We start from the raw sequence: 20,002 nt of genomic DNA, 5'->3' as shown, positions 1-20,002 counted from the left end.
ATTTTTGTTTGCTTAACAAATCTAGTTTTCTTTCTTTGTGAACTAGGTCTATGCAAAATAATATTTAACGTTTACTGTAACAGTGCACCATATTAAGAACACATAAACATGTACAACTGAGAAAAACATGTACATCTTGTGATTTCTTCACTTTTCGAATAGCTGTTGTACTACAGTATATACTTGGGGCCTTAAATTTGCATTCTACCTGAGATGCAAAAAACACAACTATTAACACTCATGAACCTGAGAGAGTGAAAGCAAACACACTAAATATCAAGTAAAAAAAAAAAAAAAATTGGATTAGAATGATGCTTCTGACAATCTTTTAATGTTCCTCAATTAAAAGCAGCAGTCACTTCATAACCATTTAAGAAAAATATCATACCCCAAAAAAACATTTGTCATGCACGTAACTGTTTCGATGACACCAAAACTCCAAAATCCACAAAAATGTCCTTTTGTTGTACCTTCCTATAGCTTTTAGTACTGTATTCCTCTCTGATAACAATACTGAGCATTGTCCTTGAAGATATCCAAATAAATAACAAATGAAGTGAAGCAGAGAAAACAATTAAGACCAAATTGAAATTGTTTTGCGATCACTAATCAAGAAAATACACTACATCCTGGCATATGACATTCGAGTCAGAGGAAGCTGCCACACCACCCTGGTAAACAAATAAATACCTATTTTTATTTTTTGAAATATCAAACTCATTCGAGCTTTTTATTTTATGCTCCATGTCGTATATTTGATGGTGGTCTATGGTGTGTGAACAATGTGGATAAGTACTGGCCCTGGAAGTTAGAAAGAACGGAAATATACAAGATATACTCTAAGAGTGTACATGAGGATACTGTACGATACTAACCATATGCCTCAAAATCAAAGAAGGCACTAAATTAAGTCCTTCAGTCTTTTCTTTTATAGTGATAAGTATCAAGAGGTGGGTTTAAGGCAGTGGTTATCTTTTTTCAATACATTTACAGATTTTTTTTTTCCCATAATTCAGGCAATACAATTAAATCACTTACTGATTACCAAACAGGTTTTTCGCTTCTGGCTGTGACAGAGTAAGAGGCATGAAGCATTTATGGTCTCTGCCTGCGAGCATAGGATCTTCTGATTTAATTAGATCGTGGGGAAAATACAAAAAAAAAAAAAACAAAAAACAAACAAACACACAAAAACATTTTTTACAAGAGACGGCTCTTCTGTGAAGTTTGAGGCTGCTGGATGACATTAAGAAAATGATCTTTCCCAAAACAGGTCTCAAGCTCTATGCAAATCTTTGATAACTTGTAGCGGCTCTCTGCCTCACATGTTATCAAAGATTTACAGCCCAAAGGTAAAACGTCTTTACAGACAGCAAGAAAATATAACTCATTCATGTTTGTACTGATTGAATGTCTTTATACTCGGGTGTGGGCAAGGGCAAAGAGTCTGTGTAGCAAGGATTTTTAAGCCACAAAATAAGCAGTGAATCTTTTTTCACTTGCTTGATACTTTGTACATCACTGAAAGGAAAATGCCAATGAATGTGTGACATTCGTTCCTTCCTTTAACACAATACAAGCAAATAAAAAGATAAAACCTTGAAAAATAAAATAAACCAAAGTCCTTGTAACATTTCCAGTTAAATGCTCAATATACTGTATTATCAGATAAAAATCGATTATTTACAGAGAAGCACTCTGCAAAGTGGACTTTCAGCCACTGAAGTAAATACTTTTTCCCTCCATAAATGGACAAAAGCATAGTGATGTTGTTTGGTCTAAGGTTGATCATGTGGATGGTATGAAAATGGGAAAACATGTAATCTTTTAACCATAAACACACACAGCAGTCTGTACCAAGATCTAACAAATATTCCATTTCTTTACATTTTAAAAATCAATGCTGCAGGACTGGTCGCTTTTAGGTATTAGAGAGTATTAATACTCTGAACCTGCAGCCAACAGAGAGGAAATACTTTTAGCTCAAACCATGAGGGCAACACTTTCTACCTTTTTCTTTCTTTTTTTTTTTGGTCCATCTTTCCCAAAAATATAACAAAATGAAGAAGAAGTCTGATGAAAACAGTCAGGAAAAGTAAATGTAAATCTAGATTCAGAAAATGCTTTTGAAGAAATAGTTTTGACATTTTGGGCAAAACACCTCCTTGACAAAAGCTGGACGAGATGATTGAAACCACCGTCATGTTTGCACAGTAAATATGAGGCTATAGTCGGCAGATAATTAGTTTAGCTTTGCACAAAAGTAAGAAACAGCTAGTCCAACTGTCCGAATGTTGCAAATCCACCTATGAACTGTAAAAGCTTTCTTTGTAACATGTTTAGTTTAGTTTAGTTTTTAAAACCCGAGTGTAAAAATGACACATTGCAGTTACATGGAGGGCTGAAGGTAGCTGTACGTTTGAACATCAGAGAAAGCCAGTCTAGCTGTGGCTAAGATAACCACCTGCAAGCTGCAGCGCTGCATTTATTGCACATATAAGAGTGACATCAATACTTTCATCTAACTCTCAGCAAGAAGGTGTGCGCGTATATTTCCAAAAATGTTGGCCATCTCTTTTTTTCTTTTCTTTTTTTTTTTTATTGGTTTTCAGAACAAGCTAATGTCACAAAAAGGGAAGAAAGCAGATGATAGTAAATATTCTGCTATTGTCAATTGCTGCTCTCTAAATCAGTAAAATAATAATAATAATAATAATAATAAAAAAATCCTGATGCAGAGCTTTAAAACGAAAGAACAATTGAGATCCCCATTATAGAAATTTTAACTTCATATCATGGCACAATACAGCTGTAGGGAAATCTTAGACTGTACTCCACAATAGCCTAAACAAATGCTAAACTGACCTTACATCTAATTTTTCAGATGTTTTCTTGAAGCCAACAAGGAACCAGTTGTACTTTGCGGTTTGGTATGAAATGATACTGAACAGCACTCCTACGCCACTTTCAGGAACAAATACATTCTATTGTGAGCAAGATTAATCACGACTGTTACGTTAGTCATCAACACAGTGACCTCAAAAGGGTGGTGGGATATCTGAGCTGAAATACCAAGCTGAAAACCAATCAGACCTGCACATATTTTGAGTTGGTGATGCACTCGCAGGGATTGTTGGATTTCTGACCCACTGAGGATAAAATGTGTTGACACTGTATTCCAGTTACTGAACTCTGGAGATTTACTCAAGTGTGGATGAGCTGGCTCCTCAGATCTGGGTACATGAACTAAAAGCTAGCTGCGGCACACATTGACAACAAATGAAACAAACGAAATAGAACAAGGCACAAAATTGTCTGTAAAATAATCGAACTGTACAGAATATGCCCCAGCAGTCCAGGAAGGGTCGGATAGGAGACTCAGCAACGGCTCTCATTCCCACACGGCCACGGCAGTCTGACATATAATTTTTTCTTTCTCCTCTTCCTCTTTTAATCTTGCCCTCCCTGCCCTTAAGCCGTCTTGTAACCAATCAGAGTTAGACATAATGCTCCTACAGCTACAGCACCACCTTCACCAGCAGCTTTCCCACCCGTCTCTCCTGGCCTGTCCAGTTTAGATATAATACTCCTTCTTCTCATCTGTGTTGTTGTGTCCGCCCTCCGCATTGATGATGGCCGTGTCTGCGTCGGCTGCATCGTCTGCCCCTTTGGCTTCGTGTGTGAAGTAAGTTCCTGCCAAAGAGTACAGACAAATTAGCCGAAACACCTCCGGCACCTCCTCGTCCTCTTGTGTCACTTCAGTCCTATTGCACACCACGCACACCAAAGAACACTTGAACTCTAAGATGTTCATGATCAAGTGTGATTGCACTGCTGGTGTTTTACCTTTGTGTCTAGCAAAGTATCGACCAAGAACAATGAGTGCACAGAGGATGGCAAACATCACCACGGCAACGACTCCTCCGATGACAGCATGGTCAATTTTCTGCGGTGCCCCCTCGCCGGCTCTGGAGTCTGAAAACAGGACAATAACTGTAAAAAATTCATGATTGGGACCTTCTCAGGTTAAATCCGCCACACAGACGTCCACGTTCAAAACAACGCTAAATAAATCATTAGGCTGCCAAAATTGCCTAATGTGGTTTGTTTTTTCTGAAAACATTTTCACATGAAAAAAATGTGCATTTATGTATTTCACCAGTAAAAATTAAATGACACAGAGGTACACATTTGTCCATCAGGCATAATATCCCACAAAGAGGCTGTTATACCATTTAGTTACTTACTGACAAATCCTTTAAATCCCTGCCAGTATTCATAGTGGACAGACTTTCCTTCCCAGCTTTACACTTAGTGATTGGCCACCCAATAATTCAAAGTCAAAATCAAAAATCAATCACAAAATCCATTTACATGTTGTATCTAAAGGAATGTTTGGGGAGCACTTTGGGAGAAATGCCTTTAATTCCTCAGCTCGCTCTTAACATTCAGAAAATATGAAGCTACAGTTAGCGCCTGCTTAGGATCTACTAAAACTCACTTGAATGCACCTCTGAAGTTCATTAACAGGGCTGTTTAACAGGTTTCACAGCTAATCAACTGGCTACTGGCTGTAGTCTCACACAGAGATAAGAGTGGCACAAATTTCTCTGTTAATTCTCAACAATAAAGGGCACTTTTATTTAAAATATAGAACTACTGCTTGAATCAAAAAACAAAACCAAACAAACAAAAACCCTGAATACAATATTCATTGCAATAACATTTTTAAGATGAAGTTCAGTGCCTCTCCTGGTTATAAACTACATTTGTGGCTCTTGCCCAGCTCATTATATGAACATTTTCAAAGCTTCAGATTGTTGTAAAGACAGTTATTTCGACAATGTAACATTAGACAACCTTTGCAATTTCAGTGAGAGTTCACACTGTGTAAAATACATTGTGATTTAAGAGGCCATTCCTGGAAGTTATAGAGTTCAATCATCAGAAGTTTAGAGATAAATTGGCAGGTGGTGTCCCCGTGTGGAGAAGTACGTGGTTGCCACAGGTGTCCGAGAGCGCCGCTGTCCAGCATTTAGCCAGATTTATTCGCACACCGCGGAAGAACAAGGCAAAATTTGAAGCCTTTAAATTTCCAGTCTCAGAATAGTTCAGAGGCATTTATCTAATAGTCTATATCTGGGCACATTTGGACTGATGGAGGAGTGGCTGGTGATGGAATGGCTGCACTGTTCTTTGCTGCTTGAGAGAGCAGCTCAATTTTCCATCACTCTCACTAGTCATGGTTTGAACTTGAATGATTTTGATAAAAGACGAGCAGAGATTGCAGTATTTCTCAACACTGTGAGGGCGTAATAAGTGGAGCTGAGGAGTCTGGTGACACATTTCACATCTCAACCGAAGAACAACACTTTATTTAAGCTGTGAGGCCATCTTGGAGGGAGAACTGCAATGAAGCTAATTAATGAGAAAACTTTTGTTTCAGTTGAGCGCTCTCTTAAAATGGACTCATCTTCACTGAGCAAGCCGCCACTGTGCATTGGTATGTGTGAAGCGTGCCGGGCGCAGTTTGTTTACCGGATCGGGGATGTCAGATAGCGCAGCTAGCTCTTTGAGAAAAGGGAACAGCCCATGCTCCATGCTAATGAACATGCACGTGCTACCCGGCCTGTGCCCGGTCCTGTCCTCTCTCTCACTCCCCCACGCCTTCCTGCCCTCACCTTGTTCCACACTGTCTTCCATTTGACACATCCGCTATGAAACATGCAGGGTCTCAGCCGCCTCTGCACTGTGAGGAGGAGTTTTATTTAACAGGTAGAAAAATCTGCCCAGAGTAATCACTGAGCCTTTATCACAGAAATGTCAGAAAAACTAAAATCCCATAGCGCCAACAGTATCGACTGTTATGGTTGGTTGCATATCATGTTGACTATATCAAGTACAGAACTGAACACTGATTTTCTGTCGGTTAGGTATTTATTAAAGAGGAGGGGCACAAAAACATTATATTGAATTCAATATACATCCAATAAATATTACTGTTGTGCTCATCTTTATTTATTTCAGGGTGTTGCTGTTTGAGTGTATTATATTGTAAGGAGATAAGATGTGCTACATAATATAATGCAATACAAGAGTCTGAAGTGTTGTAAAGGTTATTTCACAATAAATGTCTCTAGTCTTGAAGAGTAGTTGATAAGACAGATGTACAGCATTTTTGCTGGCTATGGAATTAAAAATAACTCTGAATAACAATATATCAGGGTCTGTTATTGGGTTTGGGGGTCTCAATCTTTACCTGAGGATTCTTGCTTTTGTAGTTAGTATAGAAATATTAATTTCCCTGAGCCCGATGCCCTATTATCATCATCATCAATAAGGCAGATGTTACCTTTACCAAGGTTTTTGTAGCCAACAATGCTATTTGCACATGGGAATGTAGACTACTTCCAACTATAACGGGTGAATGTCTGACGGAGCAGCTAACCATATATGTGTTTTCAGTGAAGCCTGAGTGAAGCCAGTGAGTGACCCATTCATTTTCCCCAAAGTTTTTATGCCTGATAGCAGCTTTTAATTGTTACCTGATATGGTGGCAGACATTCAGAATGCCTCCTGGTGCAGGGCACTTATTAAGTAATACATGGCATTAATTTGTGACATCCGATGGTGTTTTTTTTTAAGTGCATTTATATGCTTATATCCAGTGTGCTTTGCAGTGTTGTACAACTACTCACTTCAGTGTCTTGCTTTAGAATGAAACTACACCAGTTATTACCACATGGATCCTAGGAATCAATCTGCCCCGGAATTACTAGCCCTAACCCTAACCCTGCTACTAGACAAATGAAAAATGATAAATGAAATGATAAATTGCTGGAGAATGTCTTCCATGTTGCTGTGACGCTACAACATACTTACTTATCCACCTGTCTTTATTCTTATCTCCATTTTTCAGCATCATGAGCCCTATTGCCAAGCAGAGATGATCACTATGGTAACTACTGCTTCAAGACCAACTACTCAGAAAATCAGATTAAAGCATGTCGACTGCCCAACTGTTTACTTGAACAATCATATCACAGTAAAAACTTCAGCTGTAGTTTCTGCAGGATTTTATCATAGAAAAGTGATCAAAAATCAGTAGATGTTTTTACAATCATTAAAATTATTAAAGTTATTTTGCTGTTCCAGGCTGACCATGTGACCATGAATAAAGGGCTATCAAACTAAATAATAACGTAGTAAGTGTCATTTTATGTCATGTCTCATGTCATATTAAAATACTTCATTCATGGTTTGGGCAATGTTGCTTGTCATTAAGAACTTTGACTCTTTCACATGAACACACTTGTAGCTGTATCGGTAAACCCAGATTTGAACAGATTCAATTGACAGCCAGCTTTGTGAGAGAGAGATTTTCCAGGACAGCCAATGTTGGTCTCACTGAAGCCAGGTACCCCCAAAAGAGCCAGAGTAAGTTGAGCTGTTCACAGGCTGTTGGTTCGATTGAGTTAAGTTAAGTTCTTTTGGACTGGCGTTTTGTTAATCATGTTCATATTATTTTGTCCACTTACAGCGTTTGGGTGACAATGAAATAGGAGTATAAAGTTCTTGCCTACTTGACCCTGAACTCAATCTCATATCATCATCAAGCGACATGCAGTATAGCAGTTACAATATTTCTGTGAAATTAGTTCAATGCTCTAACAAATCCAGGCTCAGGCATGTGATACCATGTGGCTGTCAGCACTATGTATATATACATTCATGATGCCACAAGGTACTTGGAATAGGAAGAAAATACCACCAAATGACAGACAGTGTTATTATAGTTGAAATAAGTAGAATTTGATTATGTCTGTAATGTAGCTGGTGTCCATACAGCCAGTGCAGCTCTGCTCATGGGTCGATCGGGAAGTGCTGACATGCCCACACCAGCGTTCTAACAGGATGTGCACAGCCGTGGGGATTTATGGGGGAATAAAGAGGATTTGCAACTGATGCCTGTGTCTGCACAGTGGTGAAATCTGCTCTGCTGAACTCCTAGTAGCACCTTTCTGTCTCTGTATGAGAATGACTAACTGCCACGCTGGCCAGTAACAGAGCATCCTATCAGACTTATCTGTCAGCTTGGAGATCAGAGCGCCAAGATTGTGACCAGACTGATTATAGGGAATATAATTTCAGTTTCCACATATTTCTTCTTTTAAAATATACTTCACACGACCGGTCATATCACACACATCTACGCTAACCCATACAAATTTATAGATGTAATTACATGGGCATAATTGAAACAATGACTCTCTTGCATTGATAGAACAAAGGCTTCACTCGCTCTAAATAGACTCTCCCAGTAACTCTTTCCTGAACGGTAACAGGACAATGGCGCGTTGCTGCAGAATCAACTTAAGGACCTTCAATTGCCATTTTGCAGCACTGAAGCACTAACATCCGTGGCTTTTGTATATCTTGTTGTTTGAAAAGGAAATGAATGTAATGAGATGAGCATACATGGACAATCTCAGCCAAATCATTTTATTTTTCACATTACTATTGTAGCAGACCATCAACAGAGCACAATATTTTCCTCAGCTGAATTTCAGTGCCACTGTTCGAACGCTAAATTGATTCGGAGTCCTTTGTAATAACCCAAGCGATGATTTGAAGATGTACAAACACACCTCTAACATTTCACAGAGGTACAGAAATACAACTGCAAGTCCAGCGCCAACTAATAAAATGGCGAAAAATGGAAATTGTTACAGTGAATTTGAATTACTGGATGGTTGTTTATTGTATCTGTAGCGATATTGAAAGGAAATTCTGCTGAAAGAAGCCGTTAGCACTCATCTCCACTACATACTCTCCCTTCAACTTGTTTTTTTCCCCCAGCGGAGATTAAGGCGACAAAATAGGTTGACAAAACAGTAGAAATCACTACTCTATTCCAAAAGTTGCCTCAAGTAACATGCCACAAAAGTACACTTTATCAGCTGAAAGTGAGGACACAATTTGAGCTCACTGGGACATAACATTCAATCTCCAAACCTTAATGTGCTCCGGAAAGCTTTCACACCTGCTCCGTAAAAAAACAAAAAAAACTAAACAAAATATTATTGCAATGAAACATTCTTTTAACTTCAGGGTGGACAGGCATTACTAACATATTCCCTGGAGACCAATTAAAATGGACCATTTTCTCTCTCTCAACTGTTTAAAGCAAAGACAATTTCAGAGTAAAGAAATAATAATTAGCATTTCTAAATGATTCTTTAATTTTTCCAATGAATTACTTCAGAAAAATTATACATATGAGACTTAAAACAATGTTGCTAAATGTTTAATGACTAATTAGATGAATACTAAATACACTCTTAACAGTCTTTGTTGAAGTGAATTGTGTGCATGGAGTTGGGGCTTGAATCCCAGGACTAAACAGCAGTGGAAACCTGCCAACACCTAACATGAACCAGTGCTGACTGAAGAACCTGCAATTTATGAAAACCTGCCAGAAATGGCTTCCTAAAATACTATCTGGTGCAAAATAACATGATTTCCGAGCTTGTGGAAAAAAAAAAATCCTATGTATATGTTGGAAAATAGTGATGGTAACCCTGAAGCCATGTATGCATTCAGTGCACCACATGTAAAAGTCAGAGGGATCTACAAATCCCTGACAGCTTGGCAAAGAAAGCAGTAAAAACTTCATTATGGTTAGTAGTATTATCAAGTCTAACGGGTGCAGTATGAAGGCCAGACTGAGGTTCCTGTATAGTGCAATGTCTGCTTGTAAAGCTCTTAGTAGCCGTTCATTTACAACATTATATTATCCTTCAACTGGAAGGCTGGTGACCTCAGAGAGCTCTATTTAACTCATCATGCTCTGAAGTCGTTTTTAAGTTTTGGTCATTTTATTCTTTTAGACAATTAAGTTGAGTGAGTTTGGTTTCAGAGGTCGGGAAAAGCAGTCAACACTAACACCAGAAACTATTTCATGGATAAAGCAGTTCAGAAATGACATTAAAATTGTGTAAGACAATGTACCAAGAAGACAATTTATTGCCAACCTTCTTAAAATAACTTTTGCTTTCTGTCATAGATACCTTATTATCTTATAAGGGTGTCATGAGTGATGTGACTCAATTAAAATAGAATTTACAAAATTGTGAATTATGTCTGCACGTTGGAATTTAAGGCTGCATAACATTAGAACAAATAACAGAAAGGCAAAGTGGCGGCTGTTTGTTAAAGTTATTCTTTTCAAACCCAAAGTGACCTGAGCTAAAGATAGAAGGGAAAAAATAGGAAAATAAGTTTGAGGAAAGTGACAGGAGTAATGTAAATTCCATCCATGAGTTTAGTTTACTGTGCAGAGGTCCTGCTTTAGCATGCTTAACAACAATTTACCCTGGACGGCAGATCTGCGGAAACATGGGGTCTTTTTAATCAAGTCTACAACATAATTCCTTGTTCTTTGTCTTTCCTCTGGCTCCTCTTCACAAGCCGGGGGGAGAGGGGGTTACTGAAGGCTTAGCTGGGATATGATGTCCCTGCCTTGGATCATCTCTGAGCATCTGACGAGCTGGAGCATTATCGCCACAGACTCCCTTTTTATTCCTTCAGAGCTAGGGATTCTGGGTAAACTCTACCCTCTGCTCAAAAACAAAAAAAAAAAAAAACAACAACAACAACAACAACAACTGGCAAAGAACTTGTGGAGCACTTTTTTTTTTTTAACTTTAAACGTTGCTTATTCATGACAATATTTTGCATAGTTAATGACGCTGTCTAATGGCGACATGGAGCAGCAGTTGCACATGTGACGCGTGGTTTGGTTGTTTGTTTTTTTACAACTTGTACGATTTTAATGTGTGTTTAATGTATGCTTGTATACCTGTTACATTGCTGGCTGTGCAACCAATTGCCCCTTGGGAACATTAAAGTTGAGCCGTAATAGTTACATTTAAAATGACATGACTAAACTTGATATATCTGAATGTCTGGAACAAAATCACAGTCCAACATGGTCTCACATATCTGCTGACCTTTTTAACACATTATGTTATGATATGTAAAGTAAAAGCCTTCTGTTTTAGTGTTCTTACAATTAACATGCTCGTTATGGCCATGTTTACAGAAAGTTGGGAAATGTTGTAGTTTATGTGAAAATGCGTTCATAACTTGACATCGATAGCCATGTTGTGGAGATGAACTAACTAATTTATTTCTAAGCTGAAACAGCAAAGATGATTGAGGACAATTTGAAATTCTAACAATTTCACATTAAATTACAGCATATCATTTATGAGAGGCAGGGCCATTACAGATGTTCAGAAACCTTCCTTGGTTGTTTTTTGACGGTACAGAATGTAAATATTGGGCCCAAGTGGAAGTGTTTGCTAAATGACAGGAAATTTAATATTTTCATTCAGTAAGTTCTTTCAAGTCATGACTACGATTCAAACTGATTGACCTATAGTTCATAAGAACTGCATTTACAATCTATTATTATTATTATTGTTGACTTGTTGACTATTATTAAGACTTCACCTGTATAAAAACTCAGCATATTTTTTTTTTATGTGACAAACTCTCATACAGCACATTTATAAATAATCTAATAATCTATTTATAGTTCATTCACAAATGAAGACAACAAGGGTGCAAAGCGAGAATTTCATAATTACAACAACATAATCACATTTACTTTATCTCAGATAGCTAGTGCTTTTTTGCTGGGGTTTTACTTCTCCACTGTGTTTTTTCATGGCAAACTTCCATCAGTTGTTTGGTGATGAAACTGTGTGAATAAATTTGGTTTTATTCCTGACTATCCAAACTTTGTATTTGTAATCAAAGAGCAAATTCAGTTATAGGGATTTGATGATTTCTTTCAATAACTGCATAGGACATTGTCTGACTGGACTTCCAGAATTGTTAGCAGTCCTGTTGCCTCTGACCTCGAGAGAAAATCACAGCTGGTGGTGACAGTGGCAATAAGGATTCATGCAAAGTTTAAAATGGATCCATGAGAAATTGTGCTACATTGTACACTTCCTTGTTGGCGAGGGGAAAATGCTATACTGTGCCGTTATGCTGATTAAGGTGGTGCTAAGCAATCTACCACAAGCCAGCTTAGCATTGCCCCTGTGACAGGGTATTTAGAAGAGTAGTGAACTGCAAGAAAGCTCAATTACATCCTCCCAGCATGTACTGCATAAATCACGGCAAATCCTCTTTCAAGCTTGTCTTTCGGAAATTACTGGAATGTTACAGCAGAAAACACAGAGACAGCTGCATCAGTGTTACTCCAAGGAGAAGAGCTTAAAGAAAAATGCAGAGTAATGCATAGTGCTGCAAAAATTAACTTCCTGTTTGACTGGGCCACAAACAGAAAAAGTAAGGTAGCGGAAATAACGTATCAATGCAGCATCATCAGTGAGGTACTGCCAATACTCAAACTGTGACATGACCATGAAATGTAAAACAGGCCCCCCTAAAAAAAAAATAAAATAAAAAAAAAAATAAAAAATCAAGAGACCCCCCTGACATAACTATGGCAAATGCTTTTCATATGACTCTTGATCCAATCTTTACTGAATAAACACATAATGCACAAATAAACTATTGGACAGCTAATTTTTCATCACATTAACATAGAAATGAATTGTTAAGGTGAATATTGCCACTCCACATTTTTACAAACGCATGAGTTGCAGAATGATCGTGACAAAAGGGCCAATATTGCTGTATCTCTAAAGCTGCTATTGATAAACCGATCTATTCTTTAAGGATAGTTTTTGTATTGAAATGTCACATTCTGGCATATCCAAATGTCAACTCCCAAGGTTGCCTCGCCATCTGTGTAGCTTTAGTGGTACTTTTGAAATAATGGCATTTTTTAATGGTTAATATTAAAATGAAATTTTGAAACTGGTAAATCAAAGTAAAATAGTGTGCACAGAAGATGGCAAAAGGTTACTCTGCTGTAAAACGCACAAATGAACTGCCTTTAGTACACGTGTCTTTGAGAAAATAGTTATTGATGTTTTTTGGCCTTGCAAAGACGAAAATGTGACTGGCATTTGTTGGAGAGATGCAAGGGGCATTATAATATGATGGATGGGCCGGTTGAGATATAGCTGCAGATGCCAATAAGATAGCAGAACAGCAAAGCAGCATCTCTTATATTATATTCTCAGATCAAACATGTGACAGGAAAGGGCCATGACAGGTGTCTGACAGCTACGCTGCTTGTCCACAGTGTCACCTATCAGCAGCACTATCTGATTAAAACTGGCCATCCACAGACTCTCTTAGCCTCGGGCACAACTTCTTTCTCTCCTCCATCATCTGATTATACATGCATGCAACACACACACCCTCACACATATGATTGCTGACAGGGAAGGTAGTGGGGGCATACAGTACCTTGCGTGTTGACTGGGTTGGTGGTGGGTGTGGGGATAGTAGTGGGAGCATCTAGATGAAAAGAGTAAAAAAAAATAAAGAACATGTATAAGAAATAAAGGACGACAAGAGTAAAGAAATAGACAAAAGTTATTGAAGATGAGAGACTGCACTATAAAAATCTTAACATGCACATGTTTTAGCTGCTGCATTGAGTTAATTGTTTGCTGGTAGTTCTATGAAGCTGTACTTTAGGGATAGCATCACACGTTTTCATGTCTACCTTGGAATAATAAAGCAGTGACCATATGAACACTGCAGCAGATTGGTTCACTAATTATTCCTCCAGAGCTTCCTTTCAGTTTACAATACTTTCTCTCTGAAAAGTTATTTCCAAACCTTTATCTGAAACAAAAATGAAGCTTTAGCTGTTTGAGTTAGACAGATAAAGTGAGTGATATTTTTACTAGGAGATCTTTTTGTGTTAATAATGTATCATTGCCACTCAGCACAGAAGTGCCTTAAATGGTACCTGATTGGGAGATAGGCAGTTAGTGTGAAGAACTTCGACTACTTAAACTTAAGATAAAGCACTTTAAGGAAGAATTTATTTTAGGCCAAATTAATCAAGGGGAATCATTGTCATAAACATTACTACAGTACAAATGGGCACCTGAATATTGTTGAGACAAACTTGAAAAAACATCTGACCCAATCTCCTTTAAGCAGAACCTAAAAGTCAGCATCAGCAAGTGTGCAAGCTCACAATGGCAATGTTTAAAGTTTGATCTGAATATTCTGTTCTAGCTAGTGTACAGAGAGGCATTTTAATGACAATATATCTAGTAGATGCTGACACATTTCATTAAAGACGAAAAGTCAACCTTCTGGTAGTGCTAGATCTGGAAGTCAAAGGATCAACAAAGTCATTAGAAATAATTGCCCCGGGGATTGTCTCCAATAGTTGTTGAAATGTTTCAGTCAACGCAGAAGTGGGCGATTGACACACACTTCAAAATCCTAGTATGTCAAAACAAACCGATACAAAACATTAATGTTTTCATTCCCGTTGTCTTGGATTCTATTACGGCAAGTGTCTAAATTTCCTTTTTTGATCAATCTTCTAATTATCTATGAATATATTGTCTGGCAATCATGGAAAGGTATTGCTATTTCCCACAGCCTCTCTCAATAATTAATGTCAAACTACAAATTAAACCACTCTGGTGGTCTTCCGCTGCAGCACAGCAGAGCCACGAGCAGCATCCTCCAACCCACAATGTACTGATTAGGCCTGTCACTAACCCCCAAACAAAATAATCAGAAAGACAAAATGGAAGGCAATTCAGGTATGTGATGGTACTAAGGAGAGCTTAAAGCTTCCTCATCAGGGGAATATATGCTTGGCTCTGGTGCCGGGGAGAGATAGCACGACCCCTTGCTGTGGGAGAGTCGCAGCAGGGGAAATTGGCTGGCTGTCTCTGTGCCTTTACTGTCTGCACTCCATCAAAAGACAGCAGTGGGGGACCACACACTCCCAAACTAATGATAAAACATCAAGGACAGCATAATGTTGCCGCGGGGAATGGAGTGTATGGCGGAGGTGGTGTTGATGGTGGTACGGGGGTATCAGGGTATCAGGGTATCAGGAAGAGATTCTCCTCTGACAGCATTTGAAGAGGGGGGTGGGCTGTATTTCTTTTCCTGTGACCGAAGGCAGTCTGATAGCTGAAATGTCACTGTCTGGAAGAGGGAAATTGGCCATTCAGGGAAGAGGGTCTTCACAAAGGCCGGGATAGGATGTGGCACATATAATATCCAGCCGAACAAGAATTCTCCATGGGCAATTTCCAGGCTGGATAACCTTGGGCTCAGCATTATGAGGGCTGAAATATGAGTGTATTTTGGAGAGGCCATATTTTCAGGGACTATTTGTATCAGTGAAGAATTTGATATGAGAAAATTTAACCATAAAGTGAAACAATGTAGTAGAAATTGTTTATCTATGCCTGCTTAAACCAGCCTGCCAACATGGCAGCAAGGAAGATATTTTGCTTTCCTTTTGTCTGTTTGTTTCCCTTGGTTAAAAGTTCATTTTACATGAACTTCTCTCAAGGAATTGTCTAAAAACAGAGAGAAATACCTATAAAAGATGTTGTTAGAATGTATCAAATAAATTCTTATTGTGTAAAAGTCCACAAGCTGATGTATTGTAAGATGTTCCTCATTATGCTGTATATTTGGCAAATTGGTGTGATTCAGAGGGACAGTTTTTCATAAGAACAGGGAGACCCTCAAGTCCTGTCTGCTCATATTATGTCAAAACCCAGATAAACCCCAACTGTCCAAATCCTTGTGATTCTTTGACTTTGTGTCCTTTGAAGATTTATAGGTCAAAAAGTCAACTGTGACTAAACTGTGGTGGTAAAAGCAGCATTGTTCTCCTGCCAACAGGCAGTATGTGTGAGTTATAGCAGCAGGTAACCTTTGAGAGAGAAAGACCTCTGTCTGGCCAGCTCTCTCCCACTCTGCACACTGCCCAGGGGGCACAATTCACAGACAACTGCAGACACACCCTCACGGACAACAGCATGACAAGCCTCTTTCTCAGCCTTTCGACCAACCGCACACAATACGTGCGCCACAATGGGACTTGATGTGGATTTACATCGGCCTCACACCTGTCTGGGCTGTCGCACACTGAAAGGTCATTAGTCTTTTTGAAATAGGAAGAGCCCGAAGGACTAGTGCCAGTAGAGGGTGGCAGCAGGACAAGAGCGCTGATGGACAATTCAGCTGAGCTCTATCAATGACACTCACAAACAAAAAACAGCTCATTAAAATAAAGATATTTGTTGCATGCAATTGGTAAAACAAAAGTCAGACAGGTTTGATGGCGAAGAGATAATCGAAGAAATGGTGATTCTGTAGTCTGAAGTTAGTAGCCAGGATGAGAAGAGGGCCGTATTAACGTATTGCTGCTGAAAAGCCACACACACACACACACACAAAAAAAAAAAAAAAGCCCAAGGTTTTCACGCTAAAACCAATCTATGTTGCAGAAACACACACTAATTAAGCCACTGTAGCAAGCATGATTAGTCTGGGACAACAAATCCTCGTATGGACCACAACATGATTTTGCCAGGCATTAAATCCTCCAGAAAAGAGGTGTGGGAGTCGCAGACATAATTATACGCTGTTATGAGTACCTTTTGCCAATCTCCTGTGTCTCATTATAGCAAACTGAAGTCATAGAGCTTCCAATGCCGGTCCTCCAGAGAAACGGTGTTTAATGGAAACTGGTAAAATATGTGGATAGGAATTTACTAATTGAGGACGCCATGGCAAAAGGCATATGCACTGATAACAGAGATCCTGTAGCTTTCATCGTGGACCAGAGGACATTTGCTTCTCATTGCTTTCATGCATTCTTGCAAGGGTTACAGGTGTGACATGAAGCAAATGACATATTGATTTAACAGCGGTGGACACTCATCATTTATGAACTCTTAAAAGCCCACTATAAATTCAAAGAAAATCCCTGTTAGAGGATTATAAAATCTATGCTTTAGACAACTGGTTCATTAAAAAAAAGTACAATCTGGGAGGATTTACACTCAAGGAGGAAGTACAGTTAATCTGAGTTTCAGATGAATCTTTGCACAAATTAGGAATTTAGTCATGAAAGCTTGAATAAGTCAGCCTTGAGTGAGCTGTTTTCCGGCATATGCTGTCCTTTTGTTTGGGAGTGATCATTTTGGGCCCGTTGGGAGCAAGCAGATGTCATCATCTGCCTGGCAGAGCGCGATGATGAATAACCATGGGCCAACAGAGTTATGAGAGTCACAGGAAGCCTATGTCATAGTTACAAAGTCACACATGTCAGCTGGTGAAATAAACACATTAATTCTCTGAACATCGACTAAGCTAAATTGCTGAACATTTGTTCAGCAATTGAACAGTTGTTGTTTTTTTATGCAACTGAAGATATTTCGAGAGTTGAAAACAGGAATTCCAATGCCTCTCTGAATGCTATGTACCTGGAAGATTTGGATTAGTGAGATCCTGCTGTCTTTGAAGCACAGGATATAAGACATTTGTAAAAACCCCACATGATTAGGCTTTGTGCATTTCCAAAACATCAATAATACCTATCCACTAAACCGTTCAGGAGATTGTTTTTAAGTTTTAAAAGTTTCCAGGTGTAGAAATTGAGTCCAGGGTTGCTTTGACCTAATAAGGAGGGGAGGAATAGTATTTGTCCCACACCAAATCACTCCTTGTTATTCTTCTGCAATTTCCTCTGAATCTGGCAGGTTTTTGCCGACTCTGCCTAAGACCTTGTCCTTCCATTAAAATCCTATTCACTGCTTGCCCCACAATTAGTGAAATGGCGTTGATGGGAAAATGTTACTAATGGATTTAATTTTCACAAATGCACATCTTCAGCAATAAGACAGTTGCTCATCAGCCAGACACACACAAAGTCATATTGCTGGTTTTTGACACACAGTTCATGGCTGTCAAAATTAACTAAATAAGCAGACAGAGTAATAGGAATCAGTCTGAAACCTGTAATTGGCTCTCTCAAAATCTACAACAAGGCGGTGTGCAGCGACAGCTTTGTTTCAGGCGTAACACTGCACCTCATCTCGCCTCGTCTGAGCCTGCCTCCTTGGCCACATGTTTGGTCTTAACATGAGTGGTAGTTCCTGTGCCCAAATCTAACAATCTGCATCTGCAATCTACGTGTGATTAAGAAACTATAACAAGTCTGGCAGCCCCTCTTTCTTTTACAGCTTTGTAAAGTTTAAAAACTGTAAATAAAGTAGATAAAAAAAAGGAAACTGTAACAACACGCTTCATACTAACTATACTTGCATAACCTACCAGGGTGTGAACATTCTAAAGAAATAGAGTGTGGCAGCGTTTATTAAGGTGTACTCAGACACATCATTATATAATTTAAAAAATATTGTCATAGTTTATAACAAGCATGAATTCTCTCCGATAACTATTTACAGAAAAAGTTTGATGTCAGCGCAGTGGCTTCTGAGAGTTACAAAGTGTGATCATTCATTTAAAAAAGTTTTACTGTCCTCTAGTTCTTCTTAACCTCACTGTGAATCCTCCTCTGGGTCTTTGGAGTCAACGTAGCTTAGAGTGGAGAGAGAACTGATTAAATTTTCTCAAGCTGTGGACTGATCAATATCTAAAGTCTTTGAGATGACTTTGTAACCCTTGTAGCTTTATGCAAATCAGCAATTTCTGTGGGCCATTTTTCTCATCAGCAGTTATTTCCAGTGAGCAGCAAACTCAAAATGTTCAAGTTGTTTATTTATCTTTTAACACGTTGAAGCCTTGAGCCTGCTTTTGTTTATTGGACTTATTGGACTATTTATACTCTGTTTTCCAATTAGCTTTAGTTGGTGCAATTACTTTTCCGAGCTACACAGTGAATGTTTGAATGACGTTTTTAATATGAACAAGATCAATGAACTGATCTGTTTGTTCATTATTATAAGTTAGATAAAAATCTGAGTATATTTTGAGACAGATTTATACATAGATGCACACACTTCCACCAATTTACCATGAATGTGTATTGATGTGAAAAAATGTGTGAACACTCTCACCTGACATTAACAAAAGATGACTGGAGTCCTTTTGAGTTAAGCTGAATTAAAAACAACAATTGGAAAAAAGGAGCCACGAAAATTGTCCAAGAATTCAATAAGTCGTGGAGTCCTGGGTTAGCTGGATGTGATCAACAAACAAACTGTTTTGTTGGAAGAATGATACAAAATCCCCCTAAACAGTGTATAGGTCTGACCACTAGCTTCTAGAAGAGCTTGTTTCAGTCTATTGGTGCAAAGGACCAGTTTTTTCCACCTTCACTGCAGGTGTTTAACCCGTGTTCAATAAAGACATGAGAGTTTTGACTTTGTGTGATATTAGCTGGAGGACATTATGTTTCTCTTGTTGCTTAAACAAAGATCAGATTGTGTTTTTGTTTTTATTAATGTCTGATTAATATAGAAAACCAGGTCAGTCCAACCTTTCCTGCTACTGTAAATAATTCTGCACATTGAGGCTGAAATATGCAAATGAAGTAACAATAAGGGACACATTTTAGAGTAGATGTCAACTTTAAATTCTAAGCCAGGTCTGCTAACTATTTTAAATTTGATATTATAATCAACAGGTTTGATTGACAAGATTTCTAATTAAAAATACAACAAATTTAAAAATCTGTATAAATTGCACATTAAAGGAAAACATTTTCACACATACTAGCAGAGCCACCCTTTTCCATTGTTTTGGATGAGGTTTCTTTTAGACAATGTTCTTGGCATGTAGACGGAAACAAATTGAAACTTGGGAGCGAAATACAAAATCCTCTTCTAAACAGCAGGGAACAAGTGCTCTAAGGAGAGAAAGCTACTCACCAACAATGGCTGCACCTGCCGCAAATTTATTTTCCCCACTTCCTCAACATCCTTGCCAGCCACCAAAAATAGAAAATTAAGGGCTGAGTTACATGAATCCTAAAAGATTAAGTCCCCTTCACTTTCAAAACTTCAGACAGGTCTCTCCTGCTGTTTCCACTTGCCCATTCAAG

At 38.5% G+C, this 20,002-nt stretch overlaps 1 protein-coding gene across 2 annotated transcripts in view; it reads right to left on the bottom strand.

Annotated features, from left to right (window-relative positions):
• Positions 1–691: 691 nt before the first annotated feature.
• The window catches only part of cadm1b (cell adhesion molecule 1b), a 132,843-nt gene continuing 113,532 nt past the window's right edge, over positions 692–20,002 (bottom strand). For both annotated transcript variants that reach the window (XM_029518085.1, XM_029518084.1), the window contains 3 exons: positions 13,399–13,449; positions 3,847–3,975; positions 692–3,693 (listed from right to left, as the gene is read on the bottom strand). In XM_029518085.1, the coding sequence (XP_029373945.1) occupies positions 3,575–3,693; positions 3,847–3,975; positions 13,399–13,449 (299 nt within the window). In that variant the 3' untranslated portion in view covers positions 692–3,574. The remainder of the gene's footprint in view (positions 3,694–3,846; positions 3,976–13,398; positions 13,450–20,002) is intronic.

The sequence above is a fragment of the Echeneis naucrates genome, chromosome 13, assembly GCF_900963305.1.
Source record: "Echeneis naucrates chromosome 13, fEcheNa1.1, whole genome shotgun sequence".
Classification (NCBI taxonomy): Eukaryota; Metazoa; Chordata; class Actinopteri; order Carangiformes; family Echeneidae; genus Echeneis; species Echeneis naucrates.
Note: the sequence above shows the minus strand (reverse complement) of the source record. Positions and strands in the feature narration are given on the sequence as shown.